This window comes from Pieris brassicae, chromosome 8, assembly GCF_905147105.1.
Source record: "Pieris brassicae chromosome 8, ilPieBrab1.1, whole genome shotgun sequence".
NCBI lineage: Eukaryota > Metazoa > Arthropoda > Insecta > Lepidoptera > Pieridae > Pieris > Pieris brassicae.
The window spans coordinates 20110971-20138680 of NC_059672.1; the positions used below are offsets into that span (position 1 = coordinate 20110971).

General features: G+C 34.9%; 3 protein-coding genes across 3 annotated transcripts; all 3 read left to right on the plus strand.

The window, feature by feature from the left end:
* The first annotated feature begins 595 nt into the window (after nucleotides 1-595).
* LOC123713358 (kelch-like protein 5) lies at nucleotides 596-10100 on the plus strand. The gene is made up of 11 exons (XM_045666970.1): nucleotides 596-906; nucleotides 1205-1365; nucleotides 1457-1659; nucleotides 2526-2723; nucleotides 2837-3019; nucleotides 3131-3283; nucleotides 4795-4955; nucleotides 6483-6690; nucleotides 7051-7240; nucleotides 8165-8294; nucleotides 8801-10100. Exons 1-11 carry the CDS (start codon nucleotides 677-679, stop codon nucleotides 8874-8876), a joined length of 1893 nt encoding a protein of 630 aa, XP_045522926.1. The 5' UTR covers nucleotides 596-676; the 3' UTR covers nucleotides 8877-10100.
* A 395-nt stretch (nucleotides 10101-10495) lies between these two features.
* Nucleotides 10496-19867, plus strand: LOC123713258 (T-complex protein 1 subunit theta). Its single transcript, XM_045666847.1, has 6 exons — nucleotides 10496-10669; nucleotides 10984-11541; nucleotides 12109-12483; nucleotides 13952-14178; nucleotides 18563-18758; nucleotides 19053-19867. Exons 1-6 carry the CDS (start codon nucleotides 10610-10612, stop codon nucleotides 19272-19274), a joined length of 1638 nt encoding a protein of 545 aa, XP_045522803.1. The 5' UTR covers nucleotides 10496-10609; the 3' UTR covers nucleotides 19275-19867.
* A 4340-nt stretch (nucleotides 19868-24207) lies between these two features.
* LOC123713427 (collagenase-like) lies at nucleotides 24208-26797 on the plus strand. The gene is made up of 5 exons (XM_045667085.1): nucleotides 24208-24423; nucleotides 25303-25570; nucleotides 25757-25855; nucleotides 26059-26252; nucleotides 26578-26797. Exons 1-5 carry the CDS (start codon nucleotides 24223-24225, stop codon nucleotides 26680-26682), a joined length of 867 nt encoding a protein of 288 aa, XP_045523041.1. The 5' UTR covers nucleotides 24208-24222; the 3' UTR covers nucleotides 26683-26797.
* The last annotated feature ends 913 nt before the right edge of the window (nucleotides 26798-27710 follow it).

The following is a 27710-nucleotide window of genomic DNA, read 5'->3' on the forward strand; positions in this document are numbered from 1 at the left end:
TTTGCAGTAAAAACATTTAAATTATGAAATATATAATACAATATATTGAAAGTTTAATTTAATATGGTACCTTGTCTTATTATATAAAGCGACATCTTTTGAGTGACACGAATCAATTTGTCCTACTTAACAAGGAAAGAAAATAAAAACACATTTAGGCTTTTATGTGTATAAAAGAATTATTATGTATTTAATAATTCTATTGAGAATTCAATTTTATTAATTCAACTTCATTATCTCCCTAAACTCGCAAGAACTTAACCCGCCATTTGTTCATTGACATTGACAGGTCATTGACTTCAGGAAACGACACTTAATTATGATGTTGCTATAAAATTATCTTGTGTCTTTTAGCGGAAAATCTTTCCAAAAAGGTTAAACAAAAAGTGATTGATTTGATTATAATATAAAAAAATCTAACGTTAACTTGAATGATGAACTTATTTAAATACCACGATTAAGCCCCTATCTGAAATAAAGTAAATAGGATTGGTATTTGTGACTTGGATGAAAATGGGAAGCAAGTGCTGGCAACACAAACAGCTGTGACATTTCTTTGTTTTCATTACTATTTGTATTTTGTAGGCATTCTTGTTTCTGTTGGGCATTGGACTTAGTTGTTTGCTTCTTGTGCTTTATATTATATTTCATTGTTAAAGTGGAAGTGAATGCAACGATGTCGACGTGTGATAGTCAGAGGGCTGAGGCCTCGAGGGATAACGTTTCTCAAAATTCTGTAGACGAGGGTTTACCGCGAGAGCTTAGCCAACTTAGCCTTTCGAGTGGCTCCAGTCCAGATGAATTTCACTGCAACAAAGGGCATTCCGAAGCAACTTTAAAGAACATTTTTGGATATTACCAATCACAAAAACTCTGCGATGTAGTCCTTATTGCGGGTACTTGCAGGTAAATACTATCGCCATCCATTTACAGAGCACTCTTTTGTTCAACGAAACAAAGACGAGATATCTTTATATAAAATAAAAACTATTTGTATTTAATGCTAATATGATTAAAACTTAGTGGCTTAATTATGACAAATTTATTGCATTAATTTCTATTCATATTTTTGCACTTCTATTAATAATTTTATTGATTAATAGTTTTTTTTTAAATATATACTTGTTCAAAGTTAAATAAATTAATGATGGTTTATTTTTCTGAAAATATAATTCATAATATAGAATGAATATGTTATTTGCAGAATTCCCGTCCATAAGTTGGTGCTAGTATCCTGTAGTGAATATTTTGCTGCAATGTTCATGGGTTCACTACAAGAATCAAAATCATCAGAAATAACATTAGAGAGAGTAGACCCTCAGGCTTTAAAAACTTTAGTAAATTACTGTTATACAGGTATCATAGGTATGTTTAAATATCTCAATTAATCAAAGCCTGTTGTTTTTCAGTCTAAACCAAGTATTGAGAAAGTTTATATAAACCCCTCTATTTCCAGAATTAAGTGAAGATACTGTAGAAGTAATATTATCAACAGCCACACTTTTACAATTGAATGTAGCAGCAAAAGCTTGTTGTGATTTCCTAGAGAAACAACTTGACCCCTGTAATAGTTTAGGTATTGCATTATTTGCAGAGCAACAATCATGTCTTAGTTTACACAAAAGTGCTATGCAGTATACATATCAACACTTTATGCAGGTAATGAAATTACTTTTTTAAATGTATATTAAAAGGCATATGAGAAAAAGTATTTGATTTTGACATACAGGAGTATGCCCTAAGCCTCAACTCTCAAATCTTACAGTTAATAGTGTCATGTAATATTTTATAAATATGTACACATGATATAGAACATAACTGTTTGCTTTCTAGTTTCTAAATACTTTCTATTTACTTTTCAGTGTCCCTACGGTATTATAACATGTTTAGAATTTCTATTGTGATGTTCTTAACTGCTTAATGAAGCAGAAAACAATTTTATTTTTTTCCTAGACAAGTAGATTTGCTTAATTATCATCCTGAAAATTGTTTCTCCCAAAGTGAAGCTGTATTTTGTATGCATTGTGGGTGACAAACAAAGCTATAGTAAAACAGTTTTATGTTATTACTACTTATATAAAACTCCTACAATTACTAATTAAAAATGTTGCATTATATGGAATAATAAATTGCAGTTCTCCATATATAGACATTTTTAAATATTTACGAGGCAATTCATAGTGTTGCAATTTTTACATTTATATAATGATTCAACTTCCTGCCGTGCAGCCAAGTATAAACTAATGGAAATTTCCTAAACATACCGTCCTTCATATTTGTATTTAAGTAATTAATTCTTTGTTACATTAAAAAATAATTATATAGTATATAAAACTATAGGTCCTACAAAAAATGAGCAAACAGATGCCGTAGCATCTATCAATAACATTGATGTATCCATAAATATTTAAGCAATTGAGAAATGCAAACAAACTTCTCTCTTTATGAAACTATACATTTAAATATATATTCTCTACTTATATAAATAATAAAATAATCTTTATATAGTAGTATAATTCTTGCAGGTGGTAAAAAATGATGAGTTCCTACGACTGAGTGAAGAACAGTTGTCAAATTTATTGAATTCAGATGATCTCAACGTAGTAACTGAAGAGAATGTCTTTGAGAGCTTGATGTTGTGGGTACAACATGACGTTGCAGATAGACAGAAATATCTCCCCAATTTACTTAAATTTGTCAAACTGCCACTATTATCATCAGAGGTATATTATTCTTACTTTATTAATTATTTTATCATGAACATTAATAGCAAAGGTAATTAAAAAAAATAATAGGTAGTTGTATGTATAAATAAATATTTTTTTATCTTTTCCAGTATTTGATAGACAAAGTAGAGTTTACTTGTGGTAATGTGGTGGGATGTCAGCCATTGATAATGGAAGCTGTCAAATGGCACTTGTTGCCTGAGAGGAGATCTCTGCTCTTCTCTCACAGGACTCGGCCACGAACATCTACTATTGGAAGGTTGTTGGCTATCGGCGGAATGGATGGGTACAAGGTAATGGCAATGAAAAAATGTCATAAAATAATTTAGGTTATAGGAAACGCACTCCATAAACCATAGACAATAAAAAACAGAATTTTTAATTTTCGAACGATATATTCCAAGGGCGCAAGTAACATGGAGATGTATGACCCGCGCACAAACACATGGAGTCCCTATATGCGAATGGGCGCGAGACGACTTCAGTTCGGTGTTGCCGTTCTTCAAAATAAATTGGTTGTGGTCGGCGGACGGGATGGACTTAAAACTCTCAACACGGTGAGTAATAGTTTATATTTGTCAATTGTGGATGACTTTTATTGTTTTACTTGTACGAATAAATCATTTTGGTAAGTATCTATATTTGTTAGTATGACTAATGTTCTAATATTATTTATGGTGAACGTCTACAGGGAAAACTTTTTTTTTTGTTTCTTTGGCTTTTGTTATTTATGTATTCACTTCGTTACTTTTATACAAAAAAAATAACGTAATACAAAATTTTTTTTAAGGGAACACTAGTAAGGGAAAAATCTAAAGAAAGAAATATGATGAGTAAAGTGCATAACCAAATGTCATATAAAAAACAAAAATGAGTAAAGTGCATAACCAAATGTCATATAAAAAACACACGATTGAGCAAGATAGGATATAGTTAGGAAATGTTTATGTAGAGGAAGGAGGAGGTAAAAAATGACAGGGGGGTTGCCATGCGTATGGAGTACAGCCTATGTTTATGTAGAGGAGTTTTAAAAAATGACAGGGGGGTTGCCATGCGTATGGAGTACAGCCTATGTTTATGTAGAGGAGTTTTAAAAAATGACAGGGGGGTTGCCATGCGTATGGAGTACAGCCTATGTTTATGTAGAGGAGTTTTAAAAAATGACAGGGGGGTTGCCATGCGTATGGAGTACAGCCTATGTTTATGTAGAGGAGTTTTAAAAAATGACAGGGGGGTTGCCATGCGTATGAAGTACAGCCTATTACACAACTTGGCGTAGATCCGAAATGAAATGCTTAAGAAAGATGAACTGTGAGATAAATTTTCCAATAAGCATCTATTGGAAGAGCGTCATATATAGTTATTAGGTCCTTAGAACCTGAATTCATTTTTAAGACATATACATAACATTTATTACTAAGAAAGTAAGTGTTTAAGTATATATATGTCGCAGTAAAGTAATTAAATCAGAGAGTCAATTGAATCTCTGGACAGTTAATAAAAAATCGATATTCAATCAAGTCGCTAAAGTTCCGTCAGACAAGTGAGTGAACGAAACGTTTAACGAGTTTCCAAAACGTTCCTAGGCAACAAGACTAACCTAACCTAACCTTATTTACAATAAAGCCAAACACGGAATGTCCAAGCTCTCAGTTCTTCATCATCACACCGAAATAAGAATAACAAATGGAATAATCATGGCGGAGTCTTGTTTTACATTGTTAATCAACACGCTGGCTTTCGGTCAGACAGTTAGTTAAACGTTTTCGACGCTGCTTTATTTGAATCAAAATGCTAGCGACTTGATTGAATATCGACATTTAATTAACTGTCTAGAGATTCAATTAACTCTTTGATTTAACTACTTTACTCCGACATATTTATTTGCACATTCTCGGTATTTTTTGCTGTCTTGTACTTCGTACGTTCTGCTTCAATTATTGTATTTATTTATTTATAAAAATCTATAGAAACTATTCTTACATACCAAGCCAATACAATAGTGTCAGTGATCATTCAATGGTCTTTTTTTTTTCGTGAAAATGCATCTTTTCAAATGTAAAACCAGGTGGAATGCTTCGACCTGACCTCTTTGAGTTGGAGTACTCTAGCTCCCATGAACACGCACAGACATGGGCTAGGCGTGACCGTGTTAGGTGACGGACCAAATTCGCCTATATACGCTGTGGGAGGACACGACGGCTGGATATACCTCAATTCTGTTGAGAGGTCAGTAAATGTATTTCCAACTTTTTATGTTTTAGGTAATCTTTGACATTTTCTTACGTTTATTTTTTAACATACAAAGCTATTTTCGGATTAATATGCTGAGAGTATACGTTCCAAAACTGAGCGTTTCTTAAGGCAGTTTATGCCGCACACCACGACTGTGTGGAAGCAGTTGACCGCTGAAGTATTTTCTAACTAATTCATAGACATAGACATAACATTTATTACTAATAAAAGACACACACAGACACACATAAAATAACAATAATCAAAAAGATAAAAACAATTTTTTTTTTTAAGAAAAAGGTTTAATTGTGTAATGCGTGTGTGCTGTGGTTGTAATTGGCCCTGGCTCAGCATTATGCTGAGGAGCAGAGTTGTTCCACAGCGCTGGTCATTCTGCCAGAGACCACAGCAGCTACCTTGCGCCTCAGTCGCAAGGAACAAATAATAATAATAGTAATAGCAGTATAAGCAAAGAAGAAAAAAAATGTAAATAAAATAAAACTAAGAATAATTGTTAAGAAGTAGATAAATAAATATTTTTGGGCGGATTAAAAACTATATTACGTAAGTTTTTTGTTGAGTAAGTAGATGTTTTTTTTTATAATTGCGACGAAAATTTGATTTTAGTTGAAGATTTTTCAACGGGGATATTATTCCACTTAGAGTCCTTCAAGAAAAGAATTCTTAAAATGCCGGCAACCCGCCAGCGCCCACGCATTGAGAGTGTCCATTGGCGGCTGTTATTACTTAACATCAGATCCTGCCCGTTTGCCCCTTGTTCTATAAAAATATCTTGAATAATTGTTTATTGTTTTATACAAATCCTTTGTCTAGATTAGAAGAAGATACGAACTAAAGAAAGTTATTTGATACTTAGCTAGATAACTCGTAGGTCTCAAAGACGTCAAAGTAAACCAAAACTTTTTTAATAATAATTATTTATTTATTTAGGCAGGAGACAACCATAAGTGTATATGATTGTTACTCTCCATAGATAATATATTTTATATTTTCATAGTAAAACCTTGCATCGCGTATGAAAGATTTAACAAGTTTGGTATTTGGCAGGCTAACATAAAGTATATATAACAAAACACAGTATAGTTAAGATTTATTTATTTACACTTCGTTACACTACAATATAAAAAAAATTAACATAATAAAATCACTGGCGGCCTTATCGCTTACGAGCGATCTCTTCTAGGCAACCACTTTTTTCTTTCAGGCAAACATTTAGCCAAAGAATACATAATATATACAAAAAAAAATTCAAACATTTACAAACTGAAAAAACCAAAGAAAAATATTAAATACATTTAACTTAATATACTTAATTCGGCTGTGCTGTGTGATGTTGTGAAAGTGAGGGTTTTGACGTGATGGTGTGTAAGTTGTGAGGCATTAAGTGCTATGGATATTCTTAAAAATCCTTTTAAGTAGTGTATATACACTTCAATCGTTTTGTGCCTTCGTCCCCAATTAAAAAGAGTAATATTATAACAAAAAAAAACAAAATTTAAGATGGGACGCATGTTCTCGCTCATGGACGATAGTCGCGAACATGTCCGGCGCTCGCAGTACATGTGGTGTTGCCGCTTTACGCGGACGTCTTTATGCTGTGGGCGGACGCGATAGTGGGGCTTGTCTCCGCTCAGTCGAGTGCTACCATCCCGCTACTAACCATTGGACCGCCTGCGCACCCATGAACCGCCGCAGAGGAGGTGTCAGTGTGAGTATCAATCTATACATGACATATACCCCATGTACCAATGAGTAATTACGGGACTACATTTATACTGCGATATTATATGTTACTACGACTAAGTTTTTTTTTATTTTATAGATATTGTCTTTTGTTAAAATAGCCTTTACACAATAAGAAAAACACTTTCTGAAAAGCTATGTATTATTATTAAAAACTCTAAATTCTAAATTTTAATTGTCTTCAGTCACCGTGACCACGCACGCTGAAAAGCACGCGAAACGTCGGATAAAAATTTAGCATTATGTAAATAACTATAAGTTTTTTATAATAATACATAGTTTTAATACGTTCAAAAAGTGTTTTTCTTAAGTAATAGATATTCAGGTATGCGCGGCCGATGGCTACCTGTACGCTTTAGGGGGCCACGAAGCCCCCGCAAACGCCACTGGGGGCCGCCTCGCGTGTGTCGAGAGGTACGACCCCATTGCCGACAATTGGGTGCTGCTCGCAAGGTTGTCGTACGGTCGGGACGCGATAGGATCGTGTCTTTTGGGCGATCGAATCATTGCTGTCGGTGAGTAATTGAGCGTTTGAATTTCGAATTTAGTGTCAGTTGTCAAATTACTTGTAATTGTCATTTTTGACTACTGACTTGGGGTTAAATATAATAAATTAGATTTTTCAATACTGTAAGCAGTGTTGGCCTAGTGGCAGTTCAGAGTGCGACTCTCATCCCTGAGGTTCGATCCCTGTGCACGAATGGATTTCCTTTCTATGTGCGCATTTAACATTCGCTCGAACGGTGAAGAAACCGTGAGAAAACCGACTTGCCTTAGACCCTTGCCTATTAGATTGACAAATGATAATGAAATAGGTATAGAAATCTGAGGCCCAGACCTAAAAAGTGTGTAGCGCCACTGATTTGAATACGTTGTCTATAAAAGGCTGTTTTAAAATCACCTATAGATATCTCCTAAAAGCAGATGCAATCAAATCCTTGATACTTGTTTTGTTATATAAATAATTTATCTGTGCATCAAACTTATGTGTTTGTTATATATTACACAGTTCATTTGAGCCAACGCTCTTTTTGAGCGTTACGTAGGCTCGTTTACTCGTTCTATTAAAAAAATGCAAACTTCATGAAACTCCTCTTAAACGGCTGGACCTAGGTGGCCCACTGGAGGGTTTAGATTCAAAACACAGCCTGGCAGAGGCCGCTTCATTCGGTATCTAGGTTATTTATCTATACAGCAAATAAACAGCTGGTATATATATAAATCGTCTGTGCATCTGTTCGTAATGAATTTGATAATTTTTTTTGTGTGTTCCACTGGAATCGATAATGTTTGACATTATTAGATTTCTTTTTGTATGTTAGACGTGTGTACAGGACGTATGGTGGACAAGACGACCTGTACACACGTTATTTATAGGTAGACATATAAATTTTAATATATTAGTATATTTTTATAAAGTTTTGCTAAATCAATTGCAGGTGGATACGACGGCGTGAAATACCTATGTGTAGTGGAAGTGTATGACTCTGAGTCCAACTGTTGGCGCAAGTTAGCTCCGCTAACGACAGGCCGCGCAGGCGCAGCTGTCGTCGCGATACCTCCGCCGAGGTTGTGCTGATATTCGTTTGTGTTTCGAATAACTATTCGTAAAACGACTTTTATCAATCCACTCTAAGTACTTATTATTGTAATAGACCTCCGCAATTATTACCATAAGCCTCTTTGGTACTTTTGACCCCAATGGTAATGGTAATAGTTTGTGGATTCAGTTTCCGCCCTTACACGCTCATTTGGTCCATAGTGCGTTATGTCCTGGCTAACTAGGCCAGCCTAGATCCTTCCAGAAGCACAGAAGTCACATGGGCACTTCGCCGGTATCCCGGAGCGACTTCACTACTCCGAGGATTTCTGTTAGTTGGTTAGCCACAGCCACGCATTCCAGGACTACCTGGGTAACTGATTCCTCTGCACAAGAGGCTGTTTGTTCGCGGACAAACTTATTAAAGAGACAGTCCTGACGTTCCTTATCCTATTCAACATGATGTGGTCAAGGCTACTTCTCTGTAGTACTTAAACTGCTTGTGATAAACTACATTTCTTGTTTTATCTAACAGATACCTAACAACCAAAGTGGAGAACACAGAACAAGAAAGCCACAAGTTTTTTGTCTTAAAGACAATTCAGTATTAAATTAACTTGCCATTTTATGAGGCTTTACGGTTTTCAATTTAATAAAATAATGGAAACGATACAATTTGGAGTCGTTAACTGTGATAAAATTCAACTAATAATTAAAGTGCATTGCAACATTCCGGTACAAAAATATTTTTTTGCTATGGTAACACTGAAGAATCTGACTTTCTAGATTTAAATTTAACGTGTCACGTGACATAACTAACTAATAATACTCACTATTTTTAACCAGTCTAAAGAATTCCAAAATTATTATTAAATGTATGTATTTAACGATATAAAATCCACGGACATCTAATCTGGCAACCCTGTCGTCAAAGCTAGTTTCAATTGTCTATGGGTTCAGTTGTGTTTGTGGTCTTTATATTAACAGTTTTGGTGCATTTATTGTGACGTGTTTAGAACATTAGGATGGCGCCTTTGCTCAAAATACTATATTTCATAAATAATAGAGAAAATTAATAATATTTATGATCTCAGTTAAATTTATACTTTTTATACTGTTTTCTTTAAAACTTAAATACTCAGTTTTAAAGATAAATAATATATTATAACGCCATCTGTGGGTTGATGTAGAAATTTGCTAATGATTGGTTTTATTCCTTAAAGCACGTCAGTATTACGATTATGACCTACAATGTTTTTCTGTGATTTTATGACTAAAGTATACATTTATTTTATATCCTTTTTTGGCTTTAAGTATATTATTTTCAAATATCGAATGTTAATTGTAAGTTTTGTATCTCTTAATAAGTTACCCTCGCTAATTATTCGAATAGAGGTGCGTACTTTTGGAGTAGAAAATAAATCGAATTAATAGTTTTAGATAGATAGTTGTATTGACATTGTAACGGTTGTTGGGTACATAGGTAATAATAACTCGTATAACCGATAATACCTAGAGGTTTCCTTATATTTTGAATTTCGAACGCATTATTTGTTTTTTTTTTAAATATAAATAATAGAATTTGGAGTTCAACGGCCGTAGGGATGAGAATTTATAACCATAGACAGAAGACTAAACCGTGCGTTTTAGACTAGTGATGAACCTAATACATCTACATCATTTTTTTTAATATATAGTGGTTTTCTCAAAACTTAAATGGAAAAAAAATGTTATTAAAGATTGAAATCTTAGCTTCATATGTAAGTGAGCTCTTGAGTTTTCAATTTAAATTTTTAGACTGAAATATAACTGTGAATAAATATAATCATTTGTATTTTCGTATAATAAAATATTCTTGAATAAATATTTGTTTCATTTACTGATATGTGTAATATCAGACAACTAAACTTTCTTTGGGAAATAAAGAGACTTTAATAATACTCTACTTTAAAAATAATCTTTAGTCAAATCATATTATTAATAATATAATATTTTAAATATTATGATTGATCATAAATTTGTCTTGTGGCTAAACAGTCTTACATATCGCCCCGTTTTGTGTACAATCAACTAAATAGTTGTGATATATGTGTATGTGATATTATATTTATATCACATACACACCTACCACTTTCATACTTCACACTTTCCCGCCAAAAATTTAAAATCTAGTGAGAGAATGTCATATTCTTGATTTGACAATTACCACATTAAAGAACTGTCAAGACTCTAGAAGCGACAGTCACTTGAATTCTAAAGTGTGCGTCTGTTCTATAAAAAAATATTTGTAAATCTGAAATTATATTTCTTTTTGCTTTTATAAAATACAATAAAACGTCGGAAAATGGCTTTACATATTCCAAAAGCACCAGGTGTGCCGCAGATGTTAAAAGATGGAGCACGGGTAAGTTTATAAATTATAACCAAAAACTCAGGCTTTGTCATGTGCCGCTGACCATATGACCACAATTTCTTAAATATTTCTACTTGGACCATATAAAATGAGAATAAAATGCTACATTTCAAACATATAAATCAAAAACCTTTCAGTCTGTTGCATTTGTGTTGTTGAAACGTATTTTTTGAATTCATAGTGTAAATACAATTGTGCACAGCATTCCTAAAAATCAAAGAAAAACTAGAAATTAAATGGCACCTGGGTATAAAGTGTACATATATATAAAGTTATATTATTAAAAATTCGTTGATGTCTTTCAGATGTTCTCAGGATTAGAGGAAGCTGTCTACAGGAATATTAATGCTTGCAAAGAGTTTGCTCGAAGTGTAAGATCTGCTTATGGACCAAATGGGATGAACAAAATGATAATAAACCATATTGAAAAGCAATTTGTTACTAGTGATGCAGGTACAATTATACGCGAGTTGGATGTAGAACATCCAGCCGCAAAACTCATGGTACTGGCAAGCCAAATGCAGGACTCAGAGGTCGGTGACGGCACAAACTTTGTAATTGTGATGTCTGGAGCCCTCTTGGAAGCAGCTGAAGAGCTTCTACGTTTAGGTGTTACAACAAGCGAAATTGCTGATGGATATGAAAGGGCTCTTGACAAATGCTTGGAAATTCTTCCAGAACTTGTTTGCTTTGAAATAAAAGATTGTAAAAACATTGATGATGTAGTGAAAGGTATTAAACCTTCAATTATGTCCAAGCAATATGGAAATGAAGATTTTATTGCTAACCTAGTTGCCAAAGCCTGCATTGGTATTCTGCCACAGAAGACCACATTCAATGTTGACAATATCAGGATATGTAAGGTAATATTGCTTATATTGTTAGTGAGCGTAAGATTCAGCTGACATGTGTGACCACTGATGTAATTTATCTTAGCCTCCTTGTAACCAGTGTAAACTACATTGTGTATTTTGTCTTGTGAAGAAGAAAAGTAACTTTAATTGAATTAAAAAAAAGCATAAATATATGTTTAGAACATATGTGTATCAAAATTGGATCACTAAGTATATCAAATAAGTTTTAACAGGGTGCGCAATCATAACTCATCATGACATTGTCATATGTGGTGTTCGAGTGGATCTTAATTTTATTTTTAACCAAATTTTTTATAATATGTGAATGATATTTATTAAAAATGTTAATTAATATAATTATTTATAATAAGGAGAAGTGCATTTATTTGCAGCTTGTAGATTATAAAGAGTATGATGAATATGCCTAAAAGAGTAAATAGATTTTTAAAGGATGTTGACTATCATATTTTCATTCCCAATCACCCAGACCAATTTTTTGGTGTCATCAAAAAAAATATTTTTTCAACCAGAACTTTTTTAATGATAAAATAACTATACATTTTATATTTTATTCAGATCCTTGGAGCTGGTCTGCTGCAGTCTGATGTCCTCTCAGGCATGGTGTTCAAACGTGAAGTAGAGGGTGACATCACTAACATTACCAAGGCTAAAGTGGCCGTCTACTCCTGTCCTGTGGACATTACACAAACTGAAACTAAAGGCACTGTCCTCATTAAAAGTGCAGATGAACTTTTGAACTTCAGTAAGGGAGAAGAATCTCTTCTTGAAAAGCAGATTAAAGATATAGCTGACGCTGGCGTCAAAGTTGTGGTGGCTGGTGCTAAGTTTGGAGATATGGCCCTGCACTTCTTGAACAAGTTTGGTGTCATGGCAGTTCGTCTGAATTCCAAGTTTGATTTAAGACGTCTTTCTAGAACTGTTAATGCCACTGTAAGTATAAATATTGAATTCATGTATAATATAATTAATGATAACACAAACATTTACAGTAAAGCCCGCTTAAGACGATTTCTCAGGGTCCAAACATGTCTTAAGCAAGAAAGTGTATTATGCGGGATGGGAAAAATAAAACGAACTACATACATTATGTATTGTGTTCTAATTTTGGTATAGGTATTAAATTATACATTTATGAATTACATTAAATACGTATTATAATTATAATTATATTATTTAAAATAATCATTTATTTTGGTTTGATAGAAAGATTTTGATGCATTAGCACTTAAAAGATTTTCAACATCATTCAACTTTTGCAGTGCATCTTCATTCTGATGCAAAGAAGCTACATAGCGTCATGTTAATCATTAACATTTGACAAAACCGGAGTTGACTCATCTTCGTCTTCATCATTATCACTTAGGGCCTCGTTTTGTGTGTTATTCACATTCTCAATAAGATCTTCAATTGATTGAATTTCGTACGGTGCTACATTGTCTTCAATGGAAGAATATCCGGGAAAACCCTGCAGTATCTCGGGTTCTTCACGGGGGGGGGGGGGGGGCGCTTCTCGTGGCTCGCGTTAAACCTCTCGGGCTCGGGCCCGAGCGTATTAAACGGGATGATGAATCGTATTAAGCGTTAAGAAATGTATGAAAATATGTCTCAAGTTGCAGAGACTGGCGTATTTATGAACTAATTTACATCGAATGTAGTCAAATAAATGTCCTAATACATTATTATATGTAGATAAGGTAAACTATTGCGACGTAAACTGTTTTAAACCAGTACCCAATGTGGAGCCCAAAGGGGCCCCTTTGGGCTTCATGATAGTTAAGGAGGGATATTCAAAATGTATTATTTTACATTAGGGAGCGTTCAAGTATTATGTAACGAATTTGGAGGGGGTTGTCCTCTTGTAAAACGTTACGATGCGGGTCCAGTACTTAACACCATATAATAATAAGTTTTAGTTACAAAGAGTCACTGGGGGGTGGTCACGAAACGTTTTACTATTAGATACAGAAAACGTTACGGTGCGTTTCATGAGGGTCAAGGCTGGTCAAGAATCTACAAAAATTGCGTGACGTGATACTTGAACGCTCCCTTATATGTTTTAAAATCTACTGTTTACAGTGTAAAACCTATCATTTAAGATTCTTAGTGAGCAATTAAATGTTAGATATTAAAAATTATGTATGTTACATATGGGCATAAAAACTTTAGTAGCAAGATGGAGCATGGCACAAAAGAGGTTAGGAAACACTGCTTTAAACGGCTTTGTCACATAAACTTTCTCAATTATACTTAAAATGATATTTGCTTTGTAAATGTACAAACATTTTTTTTAATCAATACTTAAAAAGCTCCAATACTCTACTTTCTTTCATTCAATTTCTTACTAAAAATAATTAATTATAGTCCAGGGTGTAAAGGCTAATTAAATATGTCATTCCAGGTCTTACCCCGTCTCACAACCCCAACGGCAGATGAACTCGGCTACTGTGACAAGGTCCATGTAGACGAACTGGGAGACACGCGAGTTGTGGTTTTCAGCATGGATAGTTCCGAATCCCGGATTTCCACAGTTGTCATCCGAGGCTCTACTGACAATTACATGGATGACATTGAAAGGGCTATTGATGATGGTGTCAACACATTCAAGGGAATCGCCAGAGATGGACAGTGAGTGTATTTTATTTGTCTATTGGTTTAAAGATATTGTTGAAAATGTGCTAAAAACGAGGTTACCGTAAAAACTTAGGTTCTTGTCAGCTTAAGGTACAGATACCGGCAAACTTCTTGAGCATTAAACAAGGGAGTGGGGGAAAGTTTGCGCATCGAACACAGTGCGGGAGTCAAACGTCAACTGATTTACCAATCACGCGATCGACCTTATAAATCGCTTCTGCACAGGCAAGGACATTTGTTCAAGAAGTTTGCCGGTATCTATATATACCAGAATGTAAGTGCTTTCACCGTACCTCCTGCTGATACAAATCTCTGTTTTTTATTTATTTTATTATTATAAATAACTTACGATGTCATGTGGAACATGGCGTAATGGTTTCAGCTCCTATACAACCTATAATCATTGTGTAAAACAAAAAACTTGGCGACTAAGGAGTGACGGAGAGTTTATTTCCAGTTCTTCTCTTCCGTTCTACGCCCTTGATTCGAGAACTGGCAATAAATATTAGGTCCTTACATATGAAATTGGCGTTTTGTATGGGAGGAACAAAAAGACGAATATTTTTAAATATAATATATTTAATTAATCAAAGTATGAACCATTGTTTTCTATGCACTTTTGCCATCTCATAGGCAGTTCATTGATCCCTTTACTAAAAAAACCAGTCGGACGGGAATCAATAAAATCTGTGAAGACGATTTGTACTGCCCCATCAGAGTTAAATTTTTTCCCTTGCAAGAAGTTGTCCAAATTTCGAAAAAAATGGTAATCTGTTGGAGCAAGGTCCGGGGAGTACAGAGGATGTCTTAGACATTCCAATTGAAGTTCTTCTAATTTGGTAGCCGTCTGTTGTGGAGTGTGTGGTCTAGCGTTGTCGTGAAGTAGCAGTGGCGTTGAGCGATTGACCAGCCTAGGTTGTTTAGCCGCTAGCTTTTCCATCATGGTTTGCAATTGCTGACAATAGACATCAGCCGTAATAGTCTGGCCAGATTTGGGAAAACTGCAATAAACAATACCGGCACTAGTCCACTAAACGCTTACAAGTAACTTTTTTGGGGTTAATTTTCGCTTGGGGCAGGATTTGGCTGGCTGGCCAGGATCCAACTATTGCGCTGAGCGCTTCCGATTATCGTAAAGAATCCATTTTTCATCACAGGTAATGATTCGGTTTAAAATACCTTCATTATTGTGCGGGTTCAGTAATGTAACGCGGCAGTCGACGCGCGTTTGCCGGTTTGCTTCAGTCAGTTCGTGAGGTACCCACCTTTCAAGCTTTTTAATCTTCCCAATTTGCTTCAAGTGAATTAAAACAGTTTTATCACTAACACCGCAGCCTGCAGCTAACTCGGACGTGGTTTGCGATGGATCCGCTTCCACAATAGCCTTCCGTACTTCATTATCAACTTGAGTCTCAGGCCGTCCACGGGGCTCGTTCTGCAGGTCGAAATTTCCAGAACGAAAACGTTGGAACCAAAAACGAACTGTGTTTTCTTTTGCAACATGACCGCCATACACATCATTCACCCTTCGAGTCGTTTCCGCAGCACTAGTGCCACGGCGGAACTCGTACTCGTAAATAATGCGATACTTTAAATTTTCCATTTTGTTAAATGAGTGACGCAAACAGAAAAAAACAAATGAATGACGGTCATCGAAGCACAAATACATGAGTAAATAGCTGTACAAATTTGAATTTGGAATTCCTTACCAAAGAGGAGAACATGGTGATTAAAGTGGCCAGTACGAAATACGCCAATTTCATATGTAAAGACCTTATGTAAAATTAGAAGCATTTATTATGTATTTCTTTTTCGATGTTCATAAGTGTACATAATAATAATTGGATTGGATAAATAATAATTAAAAAATAATTACTGTCGAGTCACACCGATAAAGGATGATATTATGATAAGTGGCATAAATTTTTCATTATCTAAAGATTTTTAGTCAGTCACGAGTTCGGTGACAGTTGTTGTATGGATATGTTCAGATATACCTAGTCCAGCCATAAGTTCCGAAACAAATGAAAATGCATTTTTTTTATGAAGTAAGGTAATATTATTAATATTGATACATACGTATTTATTAGTCTCAGCGAAAGATAAAATAAAAAATCTATTCAAAACGGCCACCATTGACTTTTTTTGGGAGGCTCAAAATTATTTAAGAGACTCAATGACTCCGTATCGTTTAGGCCTTGTCCTCTAAAACTGACCATAATTTGAAGTCTAAAGGTTTGAGGTCTGGGCTAGATGAAGGCCAGTCTTCAACTCTTACAAAGTCCGGAAGGTTGGTTTCAAGCCAGGATTGGGTAGTCCGTGCCTAAAGTGTGACCAGGTGCAGAATCCTGCTTGAAAGTCCATATATTTTGGAAAAGTGTATTGCTGAGAGGTTTTACAACATGATCTAATACGTATGTCTTGATATCCTTTGGTGAAGTTGTCACTCTTTTTTCACAAAAAAAAACAGTTAAATGAAATCCTTAATATGACATGAACCCACCAAACCAACACTGACGCAGGATGATGGACACGTTGATGGCAGCTTAGAATTTTACCATTTTGCTCATTGTAGTGTTCTTCAATCGTGAATTTTTTTTTATCGGTAAAGAGAATATTTTTGTGCAGTTCATCTGCGTATTGCGACAGAAGGTGTTTTGATACATCCACTCTCTTTGATTATAAGATTGATTTAGGGCATGTCCTATATCGACCTACGACTATTCAGATCTTATTTTATAATAAGCGACAGATTCCTAGCGGGAATCTTCATTTCTCGCGACAAGATGTTTTGCTTCCTAATGGGGTTTCAACGAAATCTGGCTTTAACACCATTAACAGCCTTAGCAATTCATTAAGCACGCGACCGCCTCGCTCTTTTCTAATCTTTGACAGATGAAGTGTCTGGAATATGACCGACGCCCACTTTATGCAAAGCGATCACTGCAATTCTATTTTCTATTGTGGTGTTAAACCACATACAAATTATGAGTTGATTCTGACTTCGAATGTAGTAGGTCACTGCTAGTAGTCATATATCATCAAAGTGCTAACTTGGTATGAAACAAGCAAACATCTTTCAATCAAATGTACAGAGCATTGTCAGCCGTGCAGAGCGGAGAATATAGATGTATATAGATAGAGACATAGTATGATTGCAAATCGCTGCTGCTTTGGCCTTAGATATTTCCGATCTTGAATTCTCAAAAAGAGTACCAAGCTTGTTCTGCACAAAACTGCTGCGACCGTTGCTCACTTATGGTTCTGAAACCTGGGCCCTAAGCAAGAAAGACGAGCTATCTATATATTTCTGTAACTGAATAAAGTTCACCGAATGGCGGAAGATAGAACCCCAAGGTCCGTACTGAACTCGCAAGCTGGTGCCAAGAAAAACCCCGGAAACCCGAGGCGATTGTGGGATGGAATCGTCGAAGAACTCGAAACATTAGGTTCGAAGATGGATGCAAAAAGCTAAATATACTTGAGGAGGCTAAGGCCCACTTAGGAGCTGTATAGATTATGTACAGCATTGATCGTAGGAATTAGATTTTTTTAACATTATTTGTATATACAATAATAAAAATCATTCTTCCCTTTTCTTTCTGGTCTTTAAACATAAATATGTCTTGTGTACGGGATAGCCATCCCTCTCTTTGCATCACAATGTAAACAATATTTGACACATAAGGATGAAGTGGTACTATAGTTAAGTGCAATGTCTAATTAGTCTTTATATACAATACGTGAAAATGTAATTAGAATTTTAGATTTTTTTTATTTGCGTGGAATTGATTTTAAATTCTGACTTTTTTACAATTTCTGATCAATGCGAAGGCAATCTTATCTGCGCAGACCTCTTGTCGAAAATGGACGCAAATCAATGGCGTTATAAATTATCTTTACGTCAATTATTAAGAAGTCTTAATTAATGTATAATCTTTGGGTTTTCACTCATACGTATTCTGATATGATATCATAAGCTTAGTGATAAAGTCATTAATAATATTGAATTCATTTTAATTACCTATTTTATTACAAATAAAAATATTTACATAACAATCCTAATTAAAAAAACAAACAAACATATTTATATAATAAATTTGAGAGGTTTATTTTTTTAATATATCTATATAGTGTATATTATGGGACCTATACGAATAAATGATAATTTAAGACATTGTCGTTTAAAGAATATGGAGCTATAACGATCATTTTTCGAAAAATAAGGTCATAAAGAAGTTCACTTCTTACGTGTGAACAGTATTACACGCATACATGTTTTATATACTAAAAATATTCATGTTTTTTTTTGTATATAATATTTATGTATAATTATATTTTGAAAAAAAATATTTGATATTTAAATTGTTATTCGAAGATTCGTGGCCGGTGCGGGTGCAACTGAAATCGAGCTCGCCCAGAAACTACTGCAATACGCGGACACATTGCCAGGCTTAGAGCAATATGCCGTGCGGAAATTCGCCGTTGCTTTGGAAGCAGTACCGAGGGCGTTGGCTGACAATTCAGGCGCAAACGCAACGGAAGTTGTCAATAAAATGTATAAGGCTCATCGGGTAAGAGTTGTTGTCTTTTGATTATTATAGATTTAATTTACATTTGTGACATAAAGGCCTATTTACATATGTCAAGTTTTGGCGAGCTCTATGGTCTCTAACATATCTTTTATAAGAATTTTTTAACTTCTATTCCTATTCAAGTATTGGACAATCTTTATGGTTAAGTCATATTTTTTTTTTTTTGTTAATGGCATAAATGGCAGAAATACTATTTTCTTTATATGTGTCACTGTTTTTGTACCGTATACATATTTCTATACAAATGCAATGGTAACATGGATCACCTTTCAGGAAAACCAAAAAACTGTTGGATTCGACATTGACTCTGAAAGTAGCGGAGTGTGTGACGTTAAAGAGAAGGGGGTTTTGGACTTGTACCTTCTGAAATACTGGGGCCTCAAATACGCGGTCGGGGCGGCAACTACAATTCTCAAAGTTGACCAGATCATCATGGCCAAGAGAGCTGGTGGTCCCAAGCCCAAAGCCCCAGCTGGAAGTGATGACGAATCCTAATAAAATATAAGACACTGCAGATAACTTCGAATACAAATATTTTTTTTACATACGAGTTTTAGGCATTCGACTCGCGAGTTTTAACAAAATTGTCTTTATTGTCGCAAAACTATAAATAATCTAATACTAGATTTGTATTTTCGCATTATCGCTGAATAAGTTATTGACTTTGAAATGGCGGCAAACAAACTATATCATAGCGTAAACACAGCTTGATTGTTTGTTTTAAAAGTAATCCGTTCACAGCCTATAAAACTTTATTCCAGGCACTTTACTAACGTAATTTACATATATATAACGGATAAGGTATTGTGGTACATCTGTGATGAAACATTACATAACAGTACATTTGTCAAATGTCTCAAAGCAGCCATTTTGTACTACAGACTTGACACGATCTATTCTGTGGTCTCACACGGCCATTTTCGCGGTATTTCTTAAGTTCACGATAGCAAACGCTAATATTATTTCAGCGCGCATTTATTTGTCACATGTTAATTTTATTAACAATTTATGATTCAGCCGGAAGTATTTTTGGTTTATCTTCTATTTAGCTTTTAAACTAATTTAAAGGTAATAAATAATTATAATAAGTGAATGTTTTATTTTATAACCTACTAGTGTTAAGTTAGTACAAAATTGTCCAATACAATTTGTTGGTTGTGTTGTTCTCATGTCAAAGTTAAGCGAAAACATCAGTGTAAAAACATTGTTCTTAGTAAAAGTTAATAGAAAATACTACATATTTAATCACAGTTGAATAAATGACTAACAAACTTTTGTATGGTGCAATAATTAAGTTTTAATATAAAACTATTAAACAACGGAAAGTTGCGTACCTGGGCCACGTGTTGCGCCATGACCGCTACTACCTCTTTCAATTAATTATAATGGGTAAATCGTGTGTTGGTAGAAGAAAGAAATCATGGCTTCACAACGTTGGAGTGGACGGATAATGGAACTGCAGAAGAGTTGCTGCATCTGGCACAGGACAAGACACGCTTTAAGAGACTGACGGGCAGTAATGGAGAGGCACTAAAACAAGAAGATAAAACTATTTTTAACTTGAAATATAAATGCCAATAAGCCATTTAAACGATATTTCTGTTTTTCCTGATAACGATATTTAGCTAAGAATTCAAATGGACTTACTCGTTTGTTTAATCAACTATTATATATTTCGTTTGAATAATGAAACCACATCACATTTAATGTATCTGCAGTATATGTCACAACCTAGCTACTCTTAAGTATATGACAATTATGGTAGACATAAATGATCCAAAAAATATTACACTTCTATTAGAAATTTTAGTTTTACTAGTATTTACAAATACTTAGAAACCCTAGAGGCGCTTAATAAGGTTTATTTTTCAATTAATTAGCCCACTACTGTATTTGCGAAGAATACGAGTGTGCCTAAAAACCAAGGTTAGTTTTTACACACGGAATTTGGAAGATTCTACTGATGTCGAACCTAAGATGTAGATGGTGTTCATCGCCTGTTGATGTGGATATGTCAGCTAATTAGCTTAATTAGCCATTCAATTCAATTCAACAGCTTAGCCTTTTAACTAACGGCCTGAAAGATATTCAGCGTTTGTTACAACATTTAATAAACTGGCTGGCTAATGCTTAGGCCATTCGTACGATAGAGTCATTATTTGGCAGAGATAAAAAAGATGAAACGTGACTTAAAAAATATCTATAAAATTAAATTTGTTAAGTAAAATTCATATTATTATATATACTACACTCTTCCATTGTACACAAGAACAATAATGTTTTTCATGAAACTTTGGACAACACCATCGAACTCAAAAGTTGTGGTTTGCAAACACCATATTGACAGTTTGAAGAGTTTTAACAGTCAACAGGCTCGGCGAGTAATGAAACGTCATTGTCTAGCTGTTTGATCAACTGGCTAAACATCTTTCAGGCCGCTAGTCAAACGGCCAGGCGGTTAATTGAACGGCTAATTAAGCTAGTTGGCTGCGACAGATATATAATTCCTAATAGTTATAGTATCAGTAATGTGTATGGAATTTTAATGCGTATTCATATGATAAATAGTAGGTACCGATAGAAATATAATAAGAGATTAATTGATTACAAAGATAACTTGTGTATAGAACATAATCCCGAATCTTAGTCGTTTGTCAATATAAAATTTCTTGTGATTGAGTAGTGGCGGTCGGTTTTCCCCGGGCCAATAAGCCCCTCCAAGGGGACTACCACGCAGAGGTCGGTATTCCCAAAGCCTGGCTGCGCAATGCTGACGTCGATGGCGCTAGCACGAGTATGACAAACATCTAAAGATATATAACTATACATGAACTAACTAGTTCAAATCTTCTCGAATTCATAAGATTTAATATTGGGTTCCGTGAGGCTCTTCACAGGACGTGTTCTACTTTGGATTCTGCTTCTTATATCGATCTTTTTTCGCACTCCTCTACTGCTTCATTTAAGAATAGGTTAAAACAACTATTAAAGTCCTAAACCTTGTATCTTTCTTCTTTATTATGGCTACTAGTATGTACTCGTTCTCCGTAGTAGTGTCGTTCTCCTGATTTATAAACTTTGTATTGTCTACTTAAATAACATTCTGCTATCATGTTTTGTTTTGTTTTGCTTTATATCTTATTTTTTATCAGTGAAACTTTTTGTGGATGTGTCCAACGTGTTAGTTTTATGTTTATTTTGTTTTATACTTTTAGAGGTGTATCCGTTTTGTTACCTAAATGAATAAATAAATAAATGATAATTTACTCAATTAGATCTTAGATAAATAGAATAATACAACATAACTCTATCTATACCTACTTTAACATTATTGGTCCCCTACTGGTGACCACCTGGTACTCTGATTGAACACCATCAGAGGATATAGATATATATATATATAGGATTTACTTCAATTTGTGGCTCCACCCATGTATCATACACCAAGCCAGTGACTCGGGCTCGTTGCTGGAGAACATCCGGTTCCCAGGGCCACTCCATGCTGGGATCCGTTCGTCTGTTCTATGTCAGTACGAGGATGAACGCATATGACATGAACAATTTGAATAATGCAATTCTTAGTATACCTGCTGTTAATTTCATCAGTTAGTATTCTTAAGTGTGTATGAAATTTCACAAATTATTATTACAATTACACTAAACGTTGTAATAAGATACCCTGTACACGACTGGCCATAATTTAATGAATTAATTATCATTTCGTAGGCGTAGACTCCCTGTGTATATAAACATGGAAGAGATTTTGTAACTCGTAATTAAATCCACTTACAGACAACATCCGTTCTCTTGCTATGGTCATCTGTAGTTCATGACATTTGCCGGAAACCACGCTACGACAGTTGGCTACGGTAGTTTGCAAGAATAAATAACTATTACAGTTAAACGGGATATCATGTGTATAGGTTTCGTGTAGGTAATAAATATTTATTTATTAACACTTCGTTACCCTACAGAAAATAAAAAAATTGAACATAATTAAATCAAAAGGAGGGCAACTGGCGGCCTTATCGCTTTCGAGCGATCTCTTCCAGGCAACCACTGTGAGTAAAGAAAAAATAATAAATAAAAATGTATTAAATTACATAAGATAGGCAAGTAGTGAAAAAATACATGTTATACACAGTTATTGAGACAAAACTAAACAGGAACAAAAAAAAATAAACTCAACTAAAAAGATGATACATTAAAAATAAAAAGTGCACATAAATCACGATAATTTAAGATAAGTCTCACGTCAGTTAGTAGTTGGAAAGAAAGTTAGGGATGCGATGTGGACAGGTAATGTTTGTACAGAAGAAATTTAAAGGAAGATAGAGGAGGAGCTAAGCGAATAGGAACGGGAAGTGAATTCCATAGCCTAACTGCAGAGACCTTAAAGGAATCGCCAAGAAAGGTGGAATTATGAGATGGGGTTTCAAGGGTATAGTTTTCGGAAGAGCGTAAGCTATAGTTATGGGCTCCCAAAAATTTGAAATCATTTTTAAGATAGGACGAACCATATTTTACAAATTATTCAGGTTCTTCGAAAAAAACTAGCCATAACTTATCCATATGTATCTTTTAATATTGTGTTCGTTTAACAGGAGCGAGTTTACATATGTAAATTAACACTTTGTAAATATATTTATTTAATATCGTGGTCACGACAACTATTTAGCCAAAGTCGATTCTTCAATTCTTCTATCATTTAAGCATGAATATTTTCTAGATAAATGCACAGGGAATGCATTTAATGAGTTTATATTCAAATGTATTTCACTTAGAACTATTATATTAAAACACTTTTAAGACAGTAGCAATTACAGCCAATTGAAAATAAGTATTTGTTTTACAATTACGGTAAAAAATTAATCCAACCCAAGTCGTGAAAAAACCTAGCCTTACCCAAGTTAATCATCATTTATCTAAAGTATTAAACTGAATTCAATTAAGGCCCTAAGATAAGATTTTATATCATTTTAATGTTGTAAGAATTAAAATTTAACTTCCGCTTCCGCAAAGCTTCCGCCTCAAAAATCTAATCGCTTAGACAAAAATATTTTGATAACGGCGTGTCCCTCTGTCACGAATATTGAACACATGATCCGCCTGGTCATAATTATCACATTTTTATTTAAAAAATACAAAAAACATGCTATTCGTAGAAACGTTTGGGTGCCCTCACCCTATGGGTTTCCTTATGTTGTGGGGTGACTTGATACTCTACTATTTAAAAAATAATAAATCTTTCGAAATTACCTCTCATATCACCATTTTCAAACTTAATATATTAAAAAAACTATTGGTACCTAAAGACTAGAAAAGTCAGATAATTGATTATTATAGTAATAAGTAGATCTAGTCCGATTAATAGAATGATAAACCGATGATGTCGATAACGTGTGTATATAAAGTCATGTTGTCTATTCAGTTGGTATACAAAATGAAGTTATTCGTAATTTTGAGTTTGGTAGGATGTGCGTTAAGTTTTCCTCGGGCTTACGAGCCCATAGAGGTAGACTACCATGGCCAGCAGGGTATCCCCATGGCCACGTACCTACGCAACGCTGAAGCGGCTGCTGACTTCGACGGCGCAAGAATCGTGGGTGGAACACCAGCTCGGCTTGGCGCGCACCCTCATATTGTAAGTACATTATTTTTTAATGAGGTGAAAATTCGCTTACGCAAGGCCGTGCCAAGGACGTTGAGCTTGACGCGGGGACTGTGGGGGTGGGTCTACATTCAAATCCCTCTGCTATTCAGAGGGGTAGCGAGACCCGACCCACTAAAAACTCCTCAGCCCTTCACACGCCCTTAAGATGGGCTTATATTCGACATACAGAGCTCTCACTCACCCACTCTCGGTCGAGACCCCAGCCTTGAACCATCGATCAGTCTACGGTCACCTTTCCCGCAATCGCTCAGCAACCCCCTTCCGCAGCATTACATGCTCACAGACGGAGACCCTTGCACTCCAGGCTTCCTCACTTCCTAGCATAGCTAATATAATACCAGGTAAAGTGAGGTCCGCCCCTATGACCGATAACAGGTCATGACGCTCCCTTGTCCAGGTGACACAGCCACAGTATGCTCCGCCGTGTCATTTGGAGCGCCACAGTGGTGGCACAACGGATGGTGCATCCGCCCTTCTAGGCACCTTATGCAGATACCGCCCAAAGCTTCCATGCCCAGACAATACCTGAAAGAAGAAAGCCGAAACTTCACAGCATCGCACCGTCTATTCACCCAGTCTTTCAAGACTGCGCAAATAAGCCCTAATGTCAATGCACCAGCTCGAGGCTTAGCGTCCAACCACCTTTCTAAAAGAGTATCTCTGGCATGACGCCTTACATGTCTTGCATGTCTTGCTCACCACGAGTGTGTGAGTACATATTATCCCAACATGGATTAGGTCAATGTAAAGGTTGCATTCACAATTTTACTAAACTTTATAAAAACGTTATGTTACATTTTAGAGCACAGAGTTTTTGGTAATTGACAATGTTTATTTTGACTTTTTCAGGCTGGTCTGCTTATATCTCTAAGACAGGGAGGAACTTCTATGTGTGGCTCTTCTCTTCTATCAAACACAAAGCTAATAACTGCTGCCCATTGTTGGACAACAACCAATTTCCAAGGCCAATCCATGATAGTAGTGCTGGGATCCCTTCGACTCTTCTCTGGCGGCACCAGGATCACGACTACCAACGTTCAACTGCACGGCAATTATAACACGAGAAATTTGAACAATGACATCGCCATAATTACAATTAACCGTGTTAATTATAACAGTCAGTATAACATTTTTCATTCTTTTTAAGATCTAATAACAACGCACCTAATTTCTTTAGTACTCATTAGGAGTTTCTTAGAGTTTCCTTATAAACTGTATTATTTTACGGAATAATCTTAGACAGACAGACCTTAAGAAGTTATTTACGTATTACCTGATAGGTACAGCATAATTCTAATTACAGACAACATAAATGCTATTGCTCTTCCTTCCGGCCTTTTGGAATACTTGACATACGTTGGTAACCGTGCTACGGCTGTGGGCTACGGAAGACTGCGAGACGGTAAGAAATAATTTGATTTTAACATTTTTACTAATGAATTAGAATATTTTCTTATGTTGTCCCTATAAAGGTTGACAAGACATTATCAATTTTGTTTTACCATTTTGAATACGTTTTTCATTATGAATTATGTTTAATACATATGTTCGTTCGTTAGCGCACCCTTTATCACTATAATATATTGACAATGGTTATTTTTTCAGGTGACTCCAACAACAACGACGTGTTACACCAAGTGTCATTAATCGTGATTGAAAACTTTGTATGCACTGACATTTATGGTCCCAGTACTATCATCGACTCTACCCTCTGCACTGACACACAAGGCCGCATTGGTACCTGCCAAGGCGATTCAGGAGGTCCTCTTGACTTCGCTTTCCAAAACGTGCGATACTTGGTGAGTATCCTTTTTTATTTTTTTCATAAATCGCAGTTCTGTTTGGTTAACTTATGTGGCCAGCTAGAGCCAGAAACAAAAATTAAAAGCTGTTCTACAAACATATTTAGTATATAAATATAAATTGACTTGCTGCCGGCGGTTCACCCGCGTCATTTCTGTTGTACTGTTACATTACCTTCCGCGATAAACAGGCTACAAAAAACATTTATTTTAAATTTCTTTGCGATTAACTTCCAGCTTGATAAGCGGGTTAAGCTTACCGATCAAACGCACACAATCAATCTACTATCGTCGAAGGTTACATATTATTATTCCCTTGCAGATTGGTGTAACATCATTCACATCACAACGCGGTTGTCAAGCTGGTTTGCCAGCTGGATTTGCTCGTGTCACTTCATTCCTCCAATGGATCAGAGCTCGTTTATAAATTACCTAGTCGTTTTTATAAGTAAATCTGCATTTATATGCAATTGTGTCCATGGAACTATGTACTACGAAAGTAGTTCGTCCCTATTATTATAATAAAATGATTAATGGGGTTATCGCTTTTTAATTTTAACGTAAATAATATTAAACTATCTATCTCGATGGCTATAGAGAATTTATATAAGCCTTCTTTGATAGTGTGTACATACATAAATAAAAATACGATATATTTTTTTATTATCTTAGTTACTTTTAAACTTCTAGCAGAGCTACTAGATCATGAATGTAATATTATTTTAATTTCACTTGTCAGAGTCTGAGTTATAGAAGGTGCATTTTTAAAAGAACATTAAGCGTAAAGAAAGAATTATTCTTAAAAAAATAAAAAATAAACCAAGGCAGATATAGTTACATCAAATAAATGTATAAGAAATAGAAAATTAGTACGGGAAAGAAGGCAAAGTCCTTCACATCTATATCGAGTTCGCTAAAAACTGAGACTGTAGTTATCTAGAACATTCCTACAAACCTGAAAATAATAAAAAATGAGACAAGCAATACAAGGAACAATAAATGGAGCCACAGAACTTTATGAAAGATTAGGCGATGAATAATGATTGTTTGTATTGACGTCGATTCCTACGTTAAAACTACTGTCTGCTATCAAGCATGTACAAACTGTTTTCTTTGACATTGCTAGAAGGGTAAATACTGAGAACTTTTAATGCATGGTTTATTCCACAACAGTTCATGTAGTTGATCTTTTGTGTGATCTCACCTAAATCATAGAGAAAAACATACAATGAATAAAAAAAACGTTAGTTCGTAGCATTAATTGATTATGGGAAAGCTTTCGACAGCATATGATAAGTAGTTATATAGAAATCGTCAAAAACGTTTACCAAGGCAGCACCAGAAGAGTTAAATTGCGGAGGAGAAGCTCAGAGATTGAAATCAAGTTTATATCTGTACTCTAGATGTATTATTTTATTTATTAGACCTGGAAAATTAAATCACTTGAGATTTGCA

Coding starts and splice junctions, on each gene's coding strand:
- LOC123713358 (XM_045666970.1), top strand. CDS start 677: ATGTCGACGTGTGATAGTCAGAGGGCTGAGGCCTCGAGGGATAACGTT. Junction 7,241..8,164: donor CGATCGAATCATTGCTGTCG/GTGAGTAATTGA, acceptor AATCAATTGCAG/GTGGATACGACGGCGTGAAA. Junction 8,295..8,800: donor GTCGCGATACCTCCGCCGAG/GTTGTGCTGATA, acceptor TTTATCTAACAG/ATACCTAACAACCAAAGTGG.
- LOC123713258 (XM_045666847.1), top strand. CDS start 10,610: ATGGCTTTACATATTCCAAAAGCACCAGGTGTGCCGCAGATGTTAAAA. Junction 10,670..10,983: donor TGTTAAAAGATGGAGCACGG/GTAAGTTTATAA, acceptor GATGTCTTTCAG/ATGTTCTCAGGATTAGAGGA. Junction 18,759..19,052: donor AAATGTATAAGGCTCATCGG/GTAAGAGTTGTT, acceptor ATCACCTTTCAG/GAAAACCAAAAAACTGTTGG.
- LOC123713427 (XM_045667085.1), top strand. CDS start 24,223: ATGAAGTTATTCGTAATTTTGAGTTTGGTAGGATGTGCGTTAAGTTTT. Junction 25,856..26,058: donor CTACGGAAGACTGCGAGACG/GTAAGAAATAAT, acceptor TTATTTTTTCAG/GTGACTCCAACAACAACGAC. Junction 26,253..26,577: donor TCCAAAACGTGCGATACTTG/GTGAGTATCCTT, acceptor ATTCCCTTGCAG/ATTGGTGTAACATCATTCAC.